We start from the raw sequence: 20,598 nt of genomic DNA on the forward strand, positions 1-20,598 counted from the left end.
GATGCAAAACATTTAATACGGATTTGCACAATTAATTAAATGGTTAACAAATATTTTCAGCAACACAAATGTCATGTGTATTCAAACCTGGACAACAGGCTAAGATACATTTCTGCAACTACATTTACCTCATTAGGATCTTTAAAACATGGGTAGAGCTCCAGTATTTTGCTTGGCCTCTCATCTTTCTTCGTCTCTTGAATCAATTGCCTTCTAGACGAGAACTCTAGATTCAAATATTTGTTAATCACCTTTGGGTTAGGTTTACACTTCCTTTGTTCTCTCTCTAATGCACTGTAATGCCTTGCGCAAAGACCGGTGTCTTCATTAGATCCGTCTGTTGTCTCAGTAGATGATGATTCACTCTCTGACCCTTTTTTCAAAGGATCACTCGAATCACCTAAATAATGAGTGTTATACTGAATTGAATAAATTGACTTTTCATGCTTTTATACTGTGGACAATAATCGGAAATTATATGCTTTGTGTTTTTTTTTCTTTTTTTAATTATCATAAGAAAGGAGTTTCACAGTGGTGGACTGACGCATATAGTGTAAACTTAAGGAAATCACAAAAATGTTGCATTAAATGCTTTTAAGCATTTAAAAATTTCAGGATATACTGTACATGCGGTAATGACTAGTGTAACAGGTTCTACTATGGGGTCCAATACATTAATTGCAAAGCATTCACCAGCCACAAGGGCAGTTAGGCAATTTAACCCATTAGATGCCAGTACAACACAGGGAAAGTCATAATAACATAGGGCAAATCATGGCACATCAATCCTCTTATATTATGCTGTGAGTGCAAAAGTAGAACCAGGATGGATCCAGAGCGATTTTGTGGGGGGGGGGGGGTGGTGCAGACAAGTGCTGGACATGGGTTGAGGTACAAGCACCAGTTGTCAGGGATATTAGGATATTAGAAATTTATATATAAATTGGAGGATAAGGTGCTACCAGATTGTCAGAGCCTGTGAAACTCTCAAATACACAAAATACATCATTTAAGCTCTGATTTTCGTACATAATCCCCCAAAATTTGAATTTATACCCAAACCTGCACCCTTCCTGGTCTAGGCTAGGGGATCAATGCCCCCTGGCAACCCATAGTTTGCAAATTCATCTTTTAGCAGAATACTGCTACTGTAATTTCAGGCCCCAAGAGCTGTTTCATTGCATGTACTAGTAAGTTTTCCAACTTTATCAAATGACGATGACATGCATATGGGTTACTCTGACAAACAAATAGGTTATATATTAACTTACCAAGTTCAGGCATGTCTAATTTAATACGTTTATTTGATCTCGCAGGCACTTTTCCTTGCCTTTTCTTAGCTGGGACAACATTTCCAAGACGTTTTTTAATTTTGGACAACACAAAAAGCTACAAAATTAAAAACAACATTTATCTCAGTATAATCGGCAAACTATATAGTAGCTAGGCAGGAGTCGCTCATAGTAATAGATAGGTTTAGGTGGGTAAACAACTCCTTCATGAATAACTTAATTATGTAAAATAAAAATAATTATCTAAAAATTGACAGAAAGTTTCTACCAGAAGCTAACTATATTACTATGAACCATTTGCTTGTGGCATGGAACTCCCCCCTCTTCCAATTTTATTTTGCACTTTTAAATTTTTAATCTGTCTAACTTACATGACCGCTTTCACTTCCTGTCAACTCTGAAGCTCTTTCTAAACAGGGATACTTTTGACATAGAACCTTGGCCATTTCTCCCATTTCCAGGGATGTTGGCTCCCTTGGTACAGGTAAACTATGACAGGCTGATCGCATATTTGACACAGTATTTCGTATCAATCTATTAAACAGATCTTGCGAAATATCACCAGTCTTGGCTGAACAGACAATTTCGTTATCTGTATATACAACAAAGGCCGGAGAAGGTGCTGGGGTAATCACCTGACTTGAAGTTAGGTCAACACTTGCAGGGCTAGGGGGACTCTTCAACCAGGAAGAAGGTGAACGCAATAGTTGTGACTGCGAAATTCCCAAATGTTTTTGTACAGGAGGAGTTTGAGGATTTACCACTGGGGTTTGATTAATCTTTACTTTTGCAGAGTTAGGAGACTCTAACATTTTTTCTTTACATCCTCTCTAAAAATTATATTCAGATAGCAATTTTTGTACGTTAGACAGCTATTCTATGAATAACTTCAAGCGGTTAATTTGCAAGCTGATAACAAGAATTACATTGAAAAACTGATAATTTTTCTTCGAGGAACAAAAATAGATTAATTAACTTTACTTTGATGCAGTGCATGCTTATGAAACAAAAATATATAATTTTACTTTGAATGTAGCTTACAGCTTTCTCAATAATATTCCAAATCTTTTTTCTCAACAAAAATTTATCTGCACCGGCAAACAAGTCTTTTAGGTCATCCCGACTGAAATCCATTAACATATCTTCATTAACACTGGCATGTAGCAAATTAATAAAAGTATGATTATGAATTTGATATGAGTGTGATTTCCACTCAAAAGACCCATTAACCCCCTAGAAATTAGCCTTAATTAATTCAATGAAGTGATAAAAATGGTAATTGATTTCCCAGTACATACTGCATGATAAGTATAACTAAATGCAAAATCACACCAAAAGTACAAGGATTTTATTGCATGAGTTGCAGCTGCTTGTATCACAGAAGTGAAACATACCTACAGTATGGTTTAATACTCCCATAATACTACAGAAATTTTCCCAAGTACGTCTAAACTATATAACATTTTCAAATTAATATGAGCTGGTGTAGAGTATTTATTGATTTTTTCCCCGGATTAAATTACAACGGATTACTTGAAGATGTTTCTATTTTGTGCTGAGCCAATTTCTGCTGAGCTGGAATAGGATCCTAGCTCAAGAACAAAATATACTTTTTAACTCTCATGCAAATACTTTTTAAACTGAGCAGTCGATCCAGGATGGCAGCCACAGGTTTGGGGGTTATGAATGAGTGTCGGCCAGACAAGAGCAAAATAGGGAGTTATTAAATAGGGAGACAATTAACAACTTCTATTCTGCAGTACCTTGAAGTATATCATAAGCCTCGATGTCCAGTTTCCTTATGTCTTCCATTGACATGCTTGGCCCTGTACAAAAAAAGTTTAGAAAATCAGTATTTTTGCCATATTCCAGTATTTGAAAAGTAGTATCTGACGAACTCGAAACAAAAATTCCTAATAAAATTTTCTGCTCCAGGTAGTTTAAATTGGCTAAATAGGACTAGAAAATAATACGAAGTCGCTACCATTTTACCTGTAATCGATTCGCGCTATTCCTACGGGAGTTGTTTTATCCCCAACCCTAAAAAAATACAAAAGCTAGAATAAAAGGATGCCAAATATCGCAGTTTTTGGAACTTCAAATGTACATTACTATCATTACATTCTGGAACAGTAAACTAACTGTGATATTGGAATTTGGCAGCTCATTTAAATGTTGAACACCGCAAAATACATGGAACATGAAAATATATAAGTACACGAACCACTGAGCATGTTTATAAAATTCAAAAGAGCAGTAACTCCGAAAATACATTTTGTAGCTTTAATGAATCCACGTTTCGACTGCACTTTAGTCGTCGTCAGTATTATACAAAATGCTTTTCGGAGTTACCGTTCTTTTGTTTTTTTGACAATACTTGAATGTTCCGATCCGGCTCCAGCGTGCGACTTTTATAGCGTTCATTCTCAAATCTCAATAAACATTCGTAATTCGGTGTTGAATACACTTGACTATAAAAGACTACTTTTAATATTAACAAAAGGTCAAATATTTACCTTCTTAAATTTCCTTTAAAGGGTCGGATTACAAAGGATTAAACGTTGAATAATGTATATTTTCCAGTGATATTCTCACACCAACCGCTCAGTTTAAAAAGGGGATGGCGACACTGTTAGTGGCGTGATTTTGTACACGTCACGAAGCGGGTCACGAACAGGGCGAACTGGTCACGAAGCATGTCCGACATTTCCCGAGTATTTTTGAGTGATGGCTGTTATAGCCACTGCTCGCGGCTTCGCGCCAAATACAAATCATGGGCATGGCATTTCATTTCTTGCGTTGAACTGTGGCTGGAAAATTAACTAAATATGTCGAACGTGTGGTTATGTTGTATTTGTTTTGTTTTCTCAGCACTGACGCTGAAGGCCTTGTTAAGGCATATTACTTTGCAACATGCATCCCATCCAAATTTTAAGATTAAATGTGGAATCAATGGATGCCCAGAGCAGTATAATAAAATGAATTCTTTCCGAAGACACATTCATCGGAAACACGAGGAGGAAATGTCTGCTGATGAGACATCCAATTTGCTGCCAAACGACAGTCAGGGAGACAACCATACACTTGAAATGAGTAGCAACAACTCTTCGGAAACGTCGACTGATACTGATAGCGAGGATGACAACCCAACTGTTGAGGTACAGTAAGTTCACAGGTGTTCATGCATTTTAATAGGGGTTTTCCATTTCATGAATGCAGGCTAATTTATAAACATATTTTACATATTTGGCATGTTTTCAGAAGGGCACATTTTACCATTTTACCACATTTACTCATTTAGTCCTTTCCCCAATTCTTATCCCTGTGGTAATTGATGTCATTTTTGCATACTAAAATGAATTTGTTCGACTTTTTTTGAAACCTTGTTTTTAGCTCAGCAAATAGGGACCATATGTATAGGAAATTAAGCTGGATCCCCATTTCATTAATATGCCTGAGTATGAAAAACTGAATTAAGAGAGACCATGAATTATGGAGTTTGCAATTCTAAAATCTACAGGGTACTGTAGGATAAATTCTGCAGCATACATGTATGCTCTATTTCCTTACCTTAACTTTTTGTATATTCTTACTCAATAACTGCACATTTACTAGGTTATGTCAATCAAACTGATAAAGCTGTAGACCTCAAGCAATGTTCTGCTCAGTTCTTGCTTAAACTTCAAGCACGGTCTAAGATACCAAAGGTATGAAAGGCTTCTTTTGAATCAAAACGTTAATTGTTGGTATAACACTGCAAGTCCATTTAATATCAATGTAATATTTCTGTTATATATTTATAGTTAAATAGTAATATATTTTTACCCCTTTTTACTTATATTTGCCAGCTTGAGTATGCCTTAAAAAAGATAGACACAGGAAGAAAGAAATAATATTGGAATAGGCAATACAGAAATACAGAAAAAAATAGGATAAACAATTGTTGCACCTTACAGTTTTACAGCAGCACTATAATTACAGCAAGCTACAGTGTAAGTTCAAACAGTACCTATAAATAATTCCCAATTTCCTCAAACTAATTACACCTAATTTAGCAATTCCTGCAATGTTGCCTTTTAATTTAAACGACATGATGGAGTTATACAGTATATGGCATAACTCAATTATGCTGTTATTATTGTTAACATACTAGTTTGTGGACAAGCTACAATACCCATGAGAAATGACAAACTTTTAGTAAAATTTAATAACCTGAACATGGACCTGAAAATAATATTTCATAATGTTACAAAAGAGAGTTACCAAATGTCAAAAGATTCATCATTACAGTTCGGGCTATCCTTGAAAATTTAGTTTAGTCGCTAAATTCAACGTACTTGAACATAACTCTCCAGGTTGACTAATTTGTATCTCAGCATTATTAAAAAGTCCTAAATATTTATCCCTTTTTGCACAAGTTGTCATATAAAATCATGTTCTACAGTGTTACATATAGTTATTTATTATCATATTTTCTCTTTAAAAATAGGTAATGTTGAATGGGATTGTGGAAAGTACTAGCAACTTAATTGAGCAAGTAAAAGAACACCTAAAACAAAAGGTATTGAATTGTGTAGAAAACGGTGCTGACAAATTGACTGAGGAATCCGTTGAAGAAATTTTCAATTCTTTCGAGGACCCATTTAGCAAACTTAAAACAACTTACTTGCAGTCTTCATTTTTGGAAAGCAGCGTCAACTTTATCAAACCAATCCAATATGTCCTGTCCACTAGAATCACATATAAAAACAAGGGCTCAAAGCGTCTTATTTGTGAACAAGATGACACAATGGTGTATATTCCCATTCTTGATAGTCTACAGCAACTCTTGTCAAATTCAAAGATAGCAGATGTTATAACCGCACCACGCCAAGTATGCAAAGAAGGTTTTTTATTTGACATTTGTGACGGTGAATGTATAAAGCACAATAGAATCTTCATAGAGCACCCAAATGGATTAATAATTATTCTTTACCATGATGAGATTGAAGTCTGCAATCCGTTGGGCACACATGTAGGCAAGCACAAAATCGATCTTTATTATTATACACTTGGAAACATTGGCCCCAAATATAGGTCAAAGCTTTGTGCCATTCGGCTACTGGCTATTGTGAAGGCTAAAGATGTTTCAATGTACGGTCAGAATAAGATTTTAACCCCAATAATTAATGACCTACATACACTGGCAAATGGCTATACATTTGTGGTAGGTGGAAATTTTATGGAGTTGTTTGGTGGCGTAGTCAGTTGCCTTGGTGACACCGAAGGGCAGCACCAGTGGGGAGGATTCAAAGTAAAGGTTGGTTTTTCTCACCAGAAATGTCGAAATTGTTTATGTACATTTCTAAGCATGCAAGAGAATTTCAGGGCTAGCTGTTTTACTGAAAGAAACTTAGTCCAGTATCGTCAACACTGCGAAGATATTGAAACAGCTCCAACAGAAGAAAGCAGGAAAAATCTGGTGACCACATATGGAATTAACGAAAGAAGTGTATTGAGCCGCTTACCTCAATTTGACATAACGAAACAGCTTCCCCAAGACATAATGCATGTCCTTTTGGAAGGGTCTGTTCAATACGAAGTCCGCTATGCATTGCAATATTTTATTGATAATGGATCTATAACATTGCAACAATTGAACAGTACGTTTTGCCAACTTAAGCTTGGGTACCAAGATGAAGCTAACCGTCCTCCGCCTTTAAGAGAAACAGTGTTTAATGGCCAAGAGAAATATAAACTGAAACAAACGGCTGAACATGCTAGAATCTTCTTGAAGTATTTGCCCATTTGTTTGAAGAACTTCGTTGCTAATGACTGTCCGCAATACCAGCTTATATTGCAGATTTCATTGATTGTTCAGATCTGCTTTTCACCAGTCATCAGTGTTGAAACTATTAAAGAATTGGAAACTTTAATCGAAGCAAACCTCATCCTCTTTAAGGAAGTGTTCCCAGGTGTGAATATTACCCCCAAAATGCATTATATGCTCCACATACCGCAGCAAATTGTGTATCTTGGTCCACTTGTAAGGCACTGTTGTTTACGTTTTGAAGCCAGGCACCGTTATTTCAAAGACCTGGCTCCACTACAGAACTTCAAGAACATTTGCCTCTCTTTGCAGAGCGATGCCAGGTTGATGAATGTGCAGACTTTGAAACCCAAACACCCTGCCAACACCCGTTATTTAAGTCCGAAAAGGTTATTGGTCCATCCAGTATGGTGACAGATATGTTGAAAGCCCACTTTTTTCAACGAATTACTGACTGCTTGCTTTACGCCAATCCTGAAAGTTTGACCAACGTTTTTACATGTAAGTGGATTCAATTGCACGGAACAAAATATGTTCCCAATAAGGGCTGTATCATTGCAGTTGATGCTACTTTTACAAGCATGTTGCCCGAATTTGGAAGAATTCAGAGAATTTGGCTTGCAGATGAAGATACTATATTTGAATACACACCTTTGAAAACAGTTGAATTTAACGATGGCCTTCTGTCTTATGAGGTTGAAGATCCTGGAGATGGTGTTCCAACAAAGTTCTGCTTATACGCAAGTATGTTGGATTTTAACGTATATTCTACACTGAAACAGTTTGATTCCACTTTCATTCCTACTAAGTATGACCTGAGGGATCTAATAAGACTTCATGTTGTTGGGGAGAACCCCCTGCATCGCTAAATGCAATTATATACTTTAACTTTGAACTGATACAGAACTATACTGTAGTTAAATCGTTTATTATATACAGCTAGTATAGGTCGCATAAAATTGATCATTCGATCACAAAGCGTAATCTAAGATTAGTTGGGTTTGTACAATAGAATTATAGTATCAGTTTCATGTTGGATTCTATACACTTCACCTTTAACTTTGATGCATTTGTTCTTGTCATACTATTTTTGTTTTACAGTACTGACATATTAAAATTATTATATTATTGCATAAATTAATGACCAATGCGAAATTGTTCCATATATAGTGGGGTTTGAGCAGTACTGCACCTTTGTCAGTGCCACACATCACGCATGGCTTGCAACCTTGCTCAATACGTGCATATGTTTGTATAAATGAATACAGTTTAGAGTTTTTATAACTTGAAGAAATTTAACACGCTGAGAAAGCCATGCAAATAATTATAACAGGCACAAAGTATTAATGGCAACGAGTTGAATTTTCATTGACCAAGAAACAGTGACTAGTTTTAAGAAATGCATACATGTCGACTCTCAGTTGTTAGACGAAGACGTATTTGCTGCGAAACAAGCTGAGATAGCTTTCTTGGCATAAGAGACATAGACTGACACTGTTTTCCTTCAGGAATCGACTATAATATTTTCTTAAGACAAGATAAATCATCTTTGACTAAAAAACAATAACTCATCCTAAAATAAATCGTTTGCAGCTCTGATGAACCAAGCTTTAACATCTTGATTCATCACGGGAGAGGCCATTTTTTAGATTTGTTATCAAACCGAGATGAATAATAATTATCTTTGTCTAAGAAACAGTTAGTCGTTAAGCTCCGATTGACCAAGATTTAATTTCTTAAAACAAGACAAATTTCTTGGTTAAACTTTCTTAAAACAAATTTCTTAAAACAAGATAAATTTAACTCTGTTAAATAAGAATACATATCTTAAAACAAGATAGCTTTCTTTAAATATGGATTTATACCATGATTAATGTTCTTAAAAAGAGATATATTATCTCTTTAAAAGAAAATATGACTCGTTTTAAGAAATTGAATAATTTTGAGCTCGCTGTACCAAGATTTATTATCTTAAAACAAGATAGCTTTCTTGAAATAAGAAATAACACCTTACATAAAGACTAATGTTCTTGAAACAAGATAGCTTTCTGAAAATAAGAAATAAATTCTTGATTTAAGAATTGGATTCTTTCTTTCAAAAACTATAAATGCTTTTTTTTTCTTCAAGCGAGATTTATATTCTTAAAACAAGATTAAGTATCTTGAGTCAAGAATTTTTACCTTAATTTAAGAAAAATCGGTATTTTTACAGATCTCATCAAGATATACGATCTTATTACAAGATAATTTTCTTAAAATAAGGAGTGGAATCTTGATTTGAGAAATAAAATCTTAAAATCAGATAAATAATCTGGCCTAGACTTTCATTTTTTGCAGTGTTGCCATGGCCGGTGGAATCGAGTTGGGCCACGATCATCCAATCATTCCGAATAAACATGACATGAAAGGTTGCCAGACCTTTAAAATGGCTTGGCTGAGGTTAGAGTAGTTGTTAGCTTGGTGGTTACAATTTAATAGGATGCATTTACTCACATTGAAACAACAATTGTTTGCAAACTTTTCTGACATTTGTCAAAAAATATGTGGGTAGATGCTACCTTGATATTTATATATATAATTATATGATATAAAAAGTTTTCGCAAGACAAAATAGATTGATGCTTTGATGCATGCCTTAATCATCTGTCTGGGGAAATCTTGATTAGTTAATTTTATTGTAAGCAGGATGCACAAATTGTGTCACAAGTAGATGTCTCGAAGATGTTAAGGATCGGGTGTTTCTTAAAATGGTGAGTATAAACTCCCCTGTGCATGCATTTGGCATTGTCGTTTCTATATGGGCGGCAGCATTGCTATAAGCTTTGCAGAAAAAAATTATTTGCACTCTTTGTGATTTAAAAACTCGGTTTCTATATGGGCCGTGTGCTATTGCTATATGCTTTAGTAAAAATAATGTGCACTTTTGTCTTGCTGCCGGGGTTGAGTATTAAGTTGCTTTGCAGGGCGGATTTTCGGACCTTTAGGATTGCGGATTGCCGCGGTCGTTTGAAATGAAGATTTCGAAAATTATCCCACTAATTTATGCGTTCTATTTCTTTAGGTCACTATTGTTAGGCTCATGCAGTTAGCTTAGGCATTTTTACACAGTTAACTATGTAGATGGTCGAATATATGGGGGGAATGAATATAGTGACCACCAATAATTTAGTTAGATCACAAGTATTAATTAGCGACTTGTTATACTGGTTAGAAATCATAACACATGCATATGTGATCGTATGGTCACAAAATATGTAACTAATATGAAAAAAATATGGCGGCAGAAATAGCGACATTGCAGCTTTAGCTTTGCGAAGAAAATATAGCGATGGTGCATGCAATCGACAAAATAGATTATTGTCAAATTTTAAAATATTCTTAAGGTAATGATGCCCTTAGTTGCTAGTGACTTGCTACTGACAGTACTGTGTATAGGCGACATTCCGCGACAAGCTTGACCGCGGCTAAAGCTAGGCTACTGGTGTTGCTGCACGGAACATATTGTGTGCACGCCAAGCCTATATTTTAAATATTTTATTACCGCAATGCATTGCTGAAATTGAAATGTGGATTTCATGTGTGTAAATGGTGTGAATATTTAATGTAGTATTTACACCAAATAAGTTTTGACAGCATGCAAGCACACGTTACTACGCTGGTTCGCATACAAACGAACTTTGCGTATGCGATATTCTGTATTAATGTTTGGTTATCATCGGTAAACAACTTGATCCTTGCGCTAATTAATTTAATCGTTTGCGCGTCAAAGAGTATAAACAAAAGTGTACAATGGAATCTCTTGTGTTTAGTTTAACATAAAGTATGTATCCAGTAGCTGAAACTCAACCAAACTGAGACGGCAATTTTTGTTTACTGTCGGTTTACAGCCGTGTTAATAAAACGGATGCATGCTGTATCGCCTGTATGTCTTTGTTTATATGTCTTTAACCACTCATACATAGAGTTTGTTCGTGGAAAAATTTACAAAACCTGTAACGATGTTGCAAATGAACACGCGCTGAATATTTTGATGGGTATAGTTGCAGATGATGCATTAATTTGACATAACGATGATAATATATACTAATAACTGAAGGCTTTCTAACGATTAACCCGAATTTTGATGCAAAACGCCAATGTATATATGTATATAAAGTATAAAATAATGGGATTTAGGTAGTATAGCTAATAATTTTAGTTAAACATTCAAATGAAGGTATAGCTATTTATGTACACACATACTTGGAACAACACATGTTACTTGTTTGAAAATATCTCCTATTCTTTTAATTAGATAAATTAGTCAATAATATCTTGCGTCAATTATACGCGCAACAGGCGTTCAGACAAATTCGTTAAAACCGTTCATAAACATAAATCGTTCAAACGGCTTCAGGGGCTGGTTGTTCGAAAGGCGTTTAAGTCGCTATCCACCGTTTAACTCGCTATCCACCGTATAAAATTTAAACGCTTGAAAAATCGCGTTGTTCGTAGCCCGTTTAGCGCTATCCAGCGATTAAATTTTGCCTATCCACTGTATAAACTTAAACGGTCTCTCGAGACCGTTTAAGTCGCTATACGGCGGATAAATTGTTGTGTTTTTTAAATTTTATAAAAATTATTTATAAAATGGCGTTGTATAGATTACCAGGCATATATATTTACGCGCTTCCAAGAGTAAATAGACACGCTGATAGGAATTTCCGACGTGAAATAGACGACGTACTATTGTATTATGATGATAATGAGTTACGACAACGCTATCGCTTCGGTAGTGAAACCATTAGATATATAACTCGTCTCGTAGAAGATGACATACAACCTCAAACAAACCGTAACCATCCTGTTTCCGCCATACGACAAGTGTTGATAACACTTAGATTCCTAGCCTCGGGAAGTTTCCAGCAAGTTACAGGGGACACAGTCGCCGGTTTAGATAAGTCTACTGTGAGTAGAATAATTCGTCGGGTTACCGTAGCTTTGTCACGGAGAATAGATCAATTCATAAGATTTCCTAATTCGCAAGAAGAGCGCGATGCTACAAAGCAAGGCTTTTACGAGATCGCTAATTTTCCATGTGTGATCGGTTGTATTGACGCGACGCACATCCGAATAATTGCTCCTAGTGACAACGAATGGGATTTTGTTAATCGCAAGAGGTACCATAGTATCAATGTTCAAGGCATTTGTGATTACAAAGGTAAGCCATAAATTTTTAATATTGAATGTCAATGACTGATATCACTGCAGTATGTAAACACTGTAAAGTGTAAACAAAAAAATTCTTCAAACGAATTCCTTATAATTTTCGTTTATGAGAGGGCAGTTCCTTAAAATTCCTCATAGGGGTCTGTCATAAGGGTGTGAAAAAGGCAACAGGGTAATGGCAGGGCAAGAGAGAATAACAAGACATTTAGAGACTAAATTTTTACACCATATTGGGAAGAAATAAAGGGGGTTTAACATAGTTTTTCTTGCAGGAAAATTTACAAATGTTGTTGCAAGATGGCCTGGATCCACCCATGACAGTCACATCTTCCGTACCTCGCATATTAACCATGAGCTGGAGGAAACCAATTTTGAGAATGGTGTGCTCATAGGCGATAGTGGCTATGCATGCCTACCGTATCTCATGACACCCTACCTTGATCCACAAACACAATCCCAAAGGCGATTTAATCGGGCCTTGAAGATTACAAGGTCGATCATTAAAAGATCATTTGGTATTTTGAAGCGTCGGTTTCATGTTTTACATTCCGAGGTGAGAATGGCACCAGACCGAGTTTGCACCATCACCATTGCATGTTGTATTCTACACAATATAGCCATTGACAACAATGAGCCTCTGCCAGAGTTTGAAGAAGAAGAGCCATTTGAAAATGTAGTTTTTGAGGGAGTCGAGACAGGACAGGCAGTGAGGAATCACCTTGCAAATACATACTTTTAAAACTTTATTGCAGTTCAACATTTTAGAAATTGTTGTACATTGAGTGTAAACATAAATTGTATCCCTATAATATTCTATTCATATAAAATTCCAAAATTAATCATATGTACATTAACACAACTGTATTTGATAAAAATTTAAATATTTATTCATTAATATAATTGATTATTTATATAAATAACTTATACATGCACAACAATAATTTAAAATTAATATAATTTAAATTATCATGCAATGAGCATGTCATAAGAATGGTTCTGTAAATATTCTTAGAACAAATTTAAATAACTGATACACAAGTGTGTACATGCATTTAGAATAATTTAGATTATTTATGAATGCATGATGTTAAAATTGTTGTGAATTCATCAAAATTTAATTTTTAGATCAAGTGAGGATTTTGATTTGCATGTATTGCATCACACTAGAGCAATAGTGGCATCAACACTCTTGAAATGTACGTAGGAAAGGTTTTACCTAAGTTGTCGCACATGTGCATCCATTTAAAGAGTGCTAATGGTTGGGTATTTCTATGGAAATATACTAGCATGGTTGAATTTATTCAAAGATGAATTAATTTCAAGCAAATTGATTGTTCCAAGCAAATAACCTTTACCATGAAGTAGTGATTTGGGGACTTCGTTTGAAAAAGTTCTAAAAAAGTTGTTTGTTTGTTTTTTATCTTTGAGGTGGTTGAATGACCTGATGTGAGAGCAATGTAAGAAATTAATGCAAATTAGTAACCCTTGCTTTGAGTTCCTCTATCTCCAGTTGTAGCTTTATTTTTGTTAACTCTAGGTTTTCCACCTCTAACTCTATCTTTCTTTTCTCCAACTGGAGCACATCAATATGCATTGATTGCACATCTTGGTTAGTTATCTTTCTCTTTTTCCTCGGCCCCCCAAAAGCAGGATGATCTGAGGACTTGGGAGTGGTACTTTCACTAGAAAGACTAGTGACTTCCACCTCAACTTCTACTGTCTCACCTTGAAGTATTGCCTCTTCACCAACACTATCAAAACTATCAACTGTGAAACTTTCTGGCTCAGGGGTAAAACTGGTTCCTACAAATACAGAACACAAAATGGTCAACGTTTTAAAAATAATTAAAAAATATAGTGGTTTACTATGTTTATACTATGTTTATATTAGAGTATAGAAAATTATATTACACATTTAAAGACCTTCAAACAATAAAAATAGTATCATGATGTATGTCATGAGACATCTCAAACACGAGCGTACATAATAATATTAAAAGCTGTACAAAAGCTGTACTTATCTCAATGAAAGATGAAGTCATAGCGACATTGATACTTTTTCTTTCGAAAACAAAACTATCATTTATCGTGCGAAGTATTGCGTCGAGAGGACGAAAGCGTAGAAAAATACAGCACGATAACCGAATAAAACTTCGCAATTCGTCACTTGAAATTTGTAGTGAATGAAAGAATATATAATTAAGGGCAAGGCGCATGAGCAATTTGACACTTACCTGACTCGATACCACCTTGGATACCCGAAAATCCAGGCTCATCACCAAAAATCTCAATTATCCTTTGGCTTGTTGAAGTGGGCGGTGCAGCCGGTCTTCCTCCTCCCGTTTTTTCTATCGATTGCCTTTCTTTTCCCATTTCTTTCTGAGCCACTCCACACATTGCTCGCCATTTCTCGCGAACATCAGTCTCCGAGCGCAAAGCGACGCCTAGTGCGTTCACTTTATTACAAATAGACCGCCAAACTGCTTTTTTTTTTTGGTTAGTTAATGTGTTTGAGAACTTTTCTCTTATAGTCTCTATATTTTCCTCGGCTAATTGCAATATTAAATTGCATTCAGCTGTGGAGAAATTTGGTTTTCTAGGTTTTCTTGCTTTTTTAGCCTCCATTTTGACACGACTACGACTGGTAAAAACCGGTTTTCGCCGGTTAAAGTAATCTTAACTAGCGGTTAGTTAAACGCGCTAGTAAACGGGCTTTGTGCAACGCGATTTTATTGCGCGTTTAACTAAACGCTGGATAATAAATTTATACGCTGGATAGTGGTTAAACGCCGTTTAAGTTAAACGCCTTTCGAACAACCGGCCCCAGATTAAACGTTTATTTATCCGTTCGTATTCTCGACTTTAAACGTTCACATTTTTAGCTGAATTCGTCAAAACGTTTTCTGGGTTCGTTGAAACGTTATTACAGATCGTTCACTACCCGTTCGTTATCTGTTCGTTTTGCCGTTTCAACGAAATATCGTTAACGTACGTTTTCCCGTGGAAGGTCACATATCGTATGGGCGTTATATTCGTATACATATAATAAAAAGATGTGTACGTATACGACGTATAGATTTGCAGTGTTGCAGAGGAATGTTCTAAGGGAACATTTATTCCCCAATGTTTAATCGAATATTTGTCCATATTCGGGTGTTAAGATGCCCATGCAGTCAGCAATCGGGCCATCGTGCCTAATAGGGTCATATAAGGCCATATAAGTCCCAAACGGGCCTATGAGCACATGCTCATAAATGCTCATGAGCAGATGCTCATCCGCTCAATGAGATATTTCAGGCCCAAACTCCTCAAAGGGAGGAAAAAGGGGGGTATTGCGAATGCGAAAATGTGTGCATTTTTAGAGCGAATCGAAATATATATTGGTGTTATGGACAACGCGATGCTTGAAGCATAAATTAAGACACGTATTAACGCTTGTAACAATGTAATTAAGTAGAACAATTTTACAAATATTTTAAACATATTGTCCGAGCACTACACTGTTTTCTTGTTTAGATCGTTTGACTTTTTCTTCCGTAAGCAAGAGTTTGCATTGAAAAGCCCGGACTTGTCCGGGTTAGGACGCCTAGTCATGCAGCAATTGGGCCATCGGGCCAAATAGTGCCATATAAGGCCATATAGGGCCCAAACGGGCCTAAAATACCTGACTTGAAAAAATGAGCCAATTATTATTAGGAATTTGTTGAGCAATCATCTAAATATGCGTCGCACTCGTAGGAGCTGTCCTGTGTTTAGCTGTGGTAGTACAAATTTAGCAAGGTTAGCAAATCATCTCGACCAAGTACACGATATGGGCACAGAGGAACGCAAGAGATGGTTAAAGTGGAGTAAGAAAGGAATATGTGTACCTCGACAGAGTAAAGAACCAAAGGAATTCGATATGGAGGAGTGTCTGGAAAATTTATTAGAGCGTGATGGAGAGAAATTTATTATCAAGAAGAGATGGAGAGAAACTTTAATGTTTACCTAAGCACTGCAAACGAACAACCTCTATCTAGGGGGAAACGAAGAAAGTACATAAGGGATTGCTAACATTTTAGTTTGTGTGAATGTACTGGACTAGGAAAAAGTACCGTTGAGCAGATTAGCACATCCTCATAACTACACATGAGCAGACATCTGCTCATAAAACTGCGTTGCTGCTCGATAACAAGGCATTTACACACTTCTAGTGCTAAGGGATGAGCTGCCAATTTTGCAGAAGATATTTCAGCCGCAGTTACAATCAGCGCAGACCCGAACGGGAGTATTGCCTACTACGAGAACAAGAAAGAAACATGTCTCAAACAGACTCGGACAGTCAAGAAAGTGATTTCCAAGATGATGTCTCGACCACTTCCACTCAGCAATCTGGAAGTTCGACGACAACGGACTCAGAATGTGAAGAAGAATTGGATCCCTGGATGCCGTTAATAGAAGAAGCATAACATAGAAGTAACACAGTATTCGAGGAAATGAAAGAAAGCCTTATAAACATGGTTTTGATGAGCACTATGCTAAAAAGAAAGCTTACTTCAATGCCATGCTAGACTCCAGGAAGAATTAGAAAATATCTATTTAAAGCGCCATTTGTGGATGAGACAACGGAAGAAAGATCCGGTACATAAGAAAATATGTTTATTACAAATGATGATTTTGACCAAGAAGAAGCAATAGAAGGTGCCGTTGATAAGCGAAAGTTTCTTATTAAGAAGTTTTTAAACGATGTGAACATGTGAAGGAAAACAAAGGCAGAGATGATGATGACGACGACGATGATATGTTCTAAGTATCCTGAACCAGCTTTGGTCATACCAAAATGATCCACTCGTGTCAGGTTTTATTGTCTCCTTTACCAAGCCGTCTACCCTTAAGTACACGGTTAAAACGGAGCTGTTGAAAGAACGCGATTGTATTATCAAGAATTAAATAGGTTAAAAGGTCTTAATTTCGAGTGGTATTATACACACTTCAAATTCAGCCAGGAACAGTGGATGGAAAAATGAGTCAAATATACGTTCTCAATGGCAAGGGCATTTCACCGGCATCGCAAAAGCGTAGGTTCGATTCTTGCCATGATCTGTTCAAAAACAACACACGAGTCAGAACGCGAGTGAACACGAATGAACACCAGTGGACACGAGTCAGAATACGACTCAAGAAATATGAACGCTTGTGAACACCAGTTAAAAAATCATCAACACGAATGAACACGAGTGAACACGGGTCAAAAAATCATGAACACGAACCAATGATCACGAACACGAGTGAACACGAATAAAAAAAATATGAACACGAATGAATACGAGTCAAAAAATCATGAACACGAACCAAAGATCACGAACACGAGTGAACAGGAATCAAAAAATTATGAACACGAACGAAAGCTCACGAACAGAAGTGGAAATCGCATGAAAACGTGGAAATCGCAAGAAACATGCCAGCCCCATCAACTCTAGGCTGGTTTCCACAAGGGGCGTGTTTAATTATTAAGACAGTAATAAGAATACAGTATAGGTTTCACACACAGGTAACTAGGATGCATTTCAGTGTGCAACAACAATTGATTTAAACTAACGAGCGACTCAGCTGATTTTGCTTCGTTTGTGAGCCGATTCCAAAGCATAGCGCGGCTATATTTGAAACTTTTTTAAGGTATTCTCGATTCGGCCTTGGGATCCTATTTCTCTTCTCACGAAAGACTCCCGAAGAGCGGGCGCAGTATGGTTATTAAGTATCTTGTACATTAATACTGACTTAGCACCAGACCGTCTAGTTTCAAGAGGTTCATAATTTGCACTGTTAAAACCCTCGCTGCACGAAACTGAACTCTTTGCAACTAAATTGAAATCTGAGCAGATTGCCACAAGTATCCCACAGGGGCGAGCAGTAATCGAAGTAGGGCTGCACAAGACTTTTTCCGGGGAACAGGGAACAGTGGAATGGGAGAACCGGGAGACAGGGGAATTCCCCTCAGGATCTCACCAAATCCTTTTTTAGCAAATGTTTTATTTTAAATTGAGTGAAATATTCGCGAAACATTACCTTAATATATGACACGTTGTTTATGTAAATTGTAATGGAGAATTCTAGATTCACATGCACACGCCTTTAATTTTGGACAGTTTATTCCAATAGGTTATTTCAAGGTTTAATTTTTCCTATAATACTTTATACAATTACTCGATGAGGCTAGCATAATACGTAACAATTATTGAATGGAGTTGAACACAATATGAAAATATTATCAGCCGGTGAGCTAGTGTACTTCAAGTGACAAGGTTATTATCTACTAACTAATTTGGTCATGGTAAGGGTCATGCAAGAATGTCAATCATCAGTAATCAAGATGACAATCCAAAACTAATATTTAACTGCATGCGTAACTGTTTTAAGGCATCTGACTAGAAAAAAGCAGAAACAAGAGCACTTACATAACAAAAATGACCCGCTTTTCTAGATGTCCAAAAGAAAAACTAATTTATCGGGAAACGACGAAAAGAAGAAAAAAGCGCGAGAGAACTAAACTGTGGATCTCACGGAGGACGATGAAATCTTTTTTCCAACAATAAAAAGAGGAAACAGCGAAGAAAATTATCACATTTCCAGTGATCCCGAATCAGTCAACTCATGAGAACAGTGAAAATGATAATACGTCTTACTCATTTGACATTGATTTGCCTAATCTTGTCCATTGCAGGAGTGATAAAAGGCTTCCAATTTACAGTCATTCCAGCCCTGACATAAAAAAAATATTCCAGATCTGTTTAAAAAAGGATATTCCTGCAGACCGAAAGGCAGAAATCAAGCCAACAAGCATTTCTACAACCTCAACCTTCGTTGTCGGCCAAAAACTTGCAAAAGTAAAGCATCCGTTTGATATCGAAACTTATGAAACACTTGGGTACTATGAGAAAAATAGCAAACTAGGTTTTATGAAGTTAAGGTTACGGACAGAGGTCTCGGTGAACAAAGACGACAATGGCATTATCGTTGGTGGTACCTGCGACGTCCGCGATGCTCGAAATTGGGTTCGGCAGATCGTAGGCAAGGAGCTCTTGTACGCTGTAGTTAGAAAAAGAGCAACGCATAAGAATACGATGAAAATGTATCAGACGGAATTTACAAGATATGTCATATTTATTATGCTAATAGCAGAATATAATTAATCTTATAGTCGTCTAAAGAATTTGAAGTCATATACTTTGAAATGTTCCACGATTACTTTGAATTACTATTTTAACACCGGGAATGCCGTCCTCGTAGTCGCAACAGCGCATGGAAATACAACACGTCCGCACGCCAAATCCTTTATTTCAAGAGAGCACTCTCTCAACAAAGAAGTGAAAGAAACGGTTCATACAGATGTTCGTGCCCCAAGGGTTATTGAAGACGAAAAATTGAAGTATCTGAATTAACTTGATTCTCCATTACAGTCAACCACTATTCGGGATACCAAGCAGCTGTATAATTACCGTTATTTGTATGGGGAAACAAAAACCAGATCTAGTATCGATCAAATTCAGGAAGTTATCCTTAAACTCCTTGAGCAAAGACCCACTGCTGACGAAATTGACCCAGATTTGCTTGACAAGAATCAAGCATTCATCAGCAAATCCCAAGTTTACTACGCCTTTGGCTTGTGACACTACATTAAACATTGCAAATCATCTCGTGACACAAACGACCTACAAGCAGATGTCAGTAATTGGAAGACAGAGTTTATGGAATCCCTGGTTTCCAGGACCATTTCTGATCCATCGAAATCAATCAGCGCAGGATTTCGCATATTTTTGGCAAGCAGTGAAAAGAGGGAATCCGGCTCTTGCCAACATCCTTGCTTTTGGTACAGATGAAGACGAAGCACTTTCTAGCGGGATTCTTAAGGAAACGAGTGGAAAGACCATTTACCTTTTGGGCAAAGAGCATGCCCAAGCAAATGTAGATAAAAAATTGCAGTCGTTAAATTTTCCTTCAATCCAAAAAAAATTATCCTGAGTGATATTTTCGGTGGTGCCACGTGCAAAGAAGAAGATACGGAAGCGAAAGTACTCATATTTACAACCGTAAGCTATTGCAACTGAAATCAAAATGGCTTCAAATAGAAAAGGAACACACCAGCAATCGTCCCGCGAGTCAGTTCGTGGATTATTTTGAAACTCATAAAGAGAAGCAAATGAGGGACAAAATGATTAAAAACGTTCGAAAGCAAGCTTCCATTGACGGAGTGTGCGGCCAAAATCCAATTGAGTGGCAAAACGTCTTGTCAAAAGATGAAATATCCGCCCA

At 36.6% G+C, this 20,598-nt stretch overlaps 3 protein-coding genes across 3 annotated transcripts; 2 read left to right on the top strand and 1 right to left on the bottom strand.

Moving 5' to 3' along the window:
* The first annotated feature begins 4,925 nt into the window (after positions 1-4,925).
* LOC114542550 lies at positions 4,926-8,149 on the top strand. Its single transcript, XM_028562071.1, has 2 exons — positions 4,926-4,999; positions 5,782-8,149. Exon 2 carries the CDS (start codon positions 5,785-5,787, stop codon positions 7,513-7,515), a length of 1,731 nt encoding a protein of 576 aa, XP_028417872.1. The 5' UTR covers positions 4,926-4,999; positions 5,782-5,784; the 3' UTR covers positions 7,516-8,149.
* Positions 8,150-11,730: 3,581 nt separating this feature from the next.
* On the top strand, positions 11,731-13,443 carry LOC114542548 (putative nuclease HARBI1). The gene is made up of 3 exons (XM_028562068.1): positions 11,731-12,301; positions 12,582-12,862; positions 13,435-13,443. The coding sequence occupies exons 1-3, from the start codon at positions 11,731-11,733 to the stop codon at positions 13,441-13,443; spliced, it is 861 nt and encodes a 286-aa protein (XP_028417869.1).
* A 287-nt stretch (positions 13,444-13,730) lies between these two features.
* LOC114542549 (t-SNARE domain-containing protein 1-like) lies at positions 13,731-14,934 on the bottom strand. Its single transcript, XM_028562070.1, has 2 exons — positions 14,544-14,934; positions 13,731-14,112 (listed from the first exon to the last, which is right to left on the bottom strand). Exons 1-2 carry the CDS (start codon positions 14,932-14,934, stop codon positions 13,775-13,777), a joined length of 729 nt encoding a protein of 242 aa, XP_028417871.1. The 3' UTR covers positions 13,731-13,774.
* Between the last annotated feature and the right edge of the window lie 5,664 nt (positions 14,935-20,598).

This window comes from Dendronephthya gigantea, unplaced genomic scaffold (assembly GCF_004324835.1).
Source record: "Dendronephthya gigantea isolate DGI-Jeju-01 unplaced genomic scaffold, DenGig_1.0 000363F, whole genome shotgun sequence".
Lineage (NCBI taxonomy): Eukaryota > Metazoa > Cnidaria > Anthozoa > Malacalcyonacea > Nephtheidae > Dendronephthya > Dendronephthya gigantea.

Bases quoted from the DNA above. Each gene is read 5' to 3' on its own strand.
- LOC114542548 (XM_028562068.1), top strand. From the start codon at position 11,731: ATGGCGTTGTATAGATTACCAGGCATATATATTTACGCGCTTCCAAGA. The intron at 12,302-12,581 runs GTAAGCCATAAA...TTTTTCTTGCAG, and splicing joins AGGCATTTGTGATTACAAAG to GAAAATTTACAAATGTTGTT.
- LOC114542550 (XM_028562071.1), top strand. From the start codon at position 5,785: ATGTTGAATGGGATTGTGGAAAGTACTAGCAACTTAATTGAGCAAGTA.
- LOC114542549 (XM_028562070.1), bottom strand. From the start codon at position 14,934: ATGGAGGCTAAAAAAGCAAGAAAACCTAGAAAACCAAATTTCTCCACA. The intron at 14,113-14,543 runs GTAAGTGTCAAA...CTGTATTTGTAG, and splicing joins CCAAGGTGGTATCGAGTCAG to GAACCAGTTTTACCCCTGAG.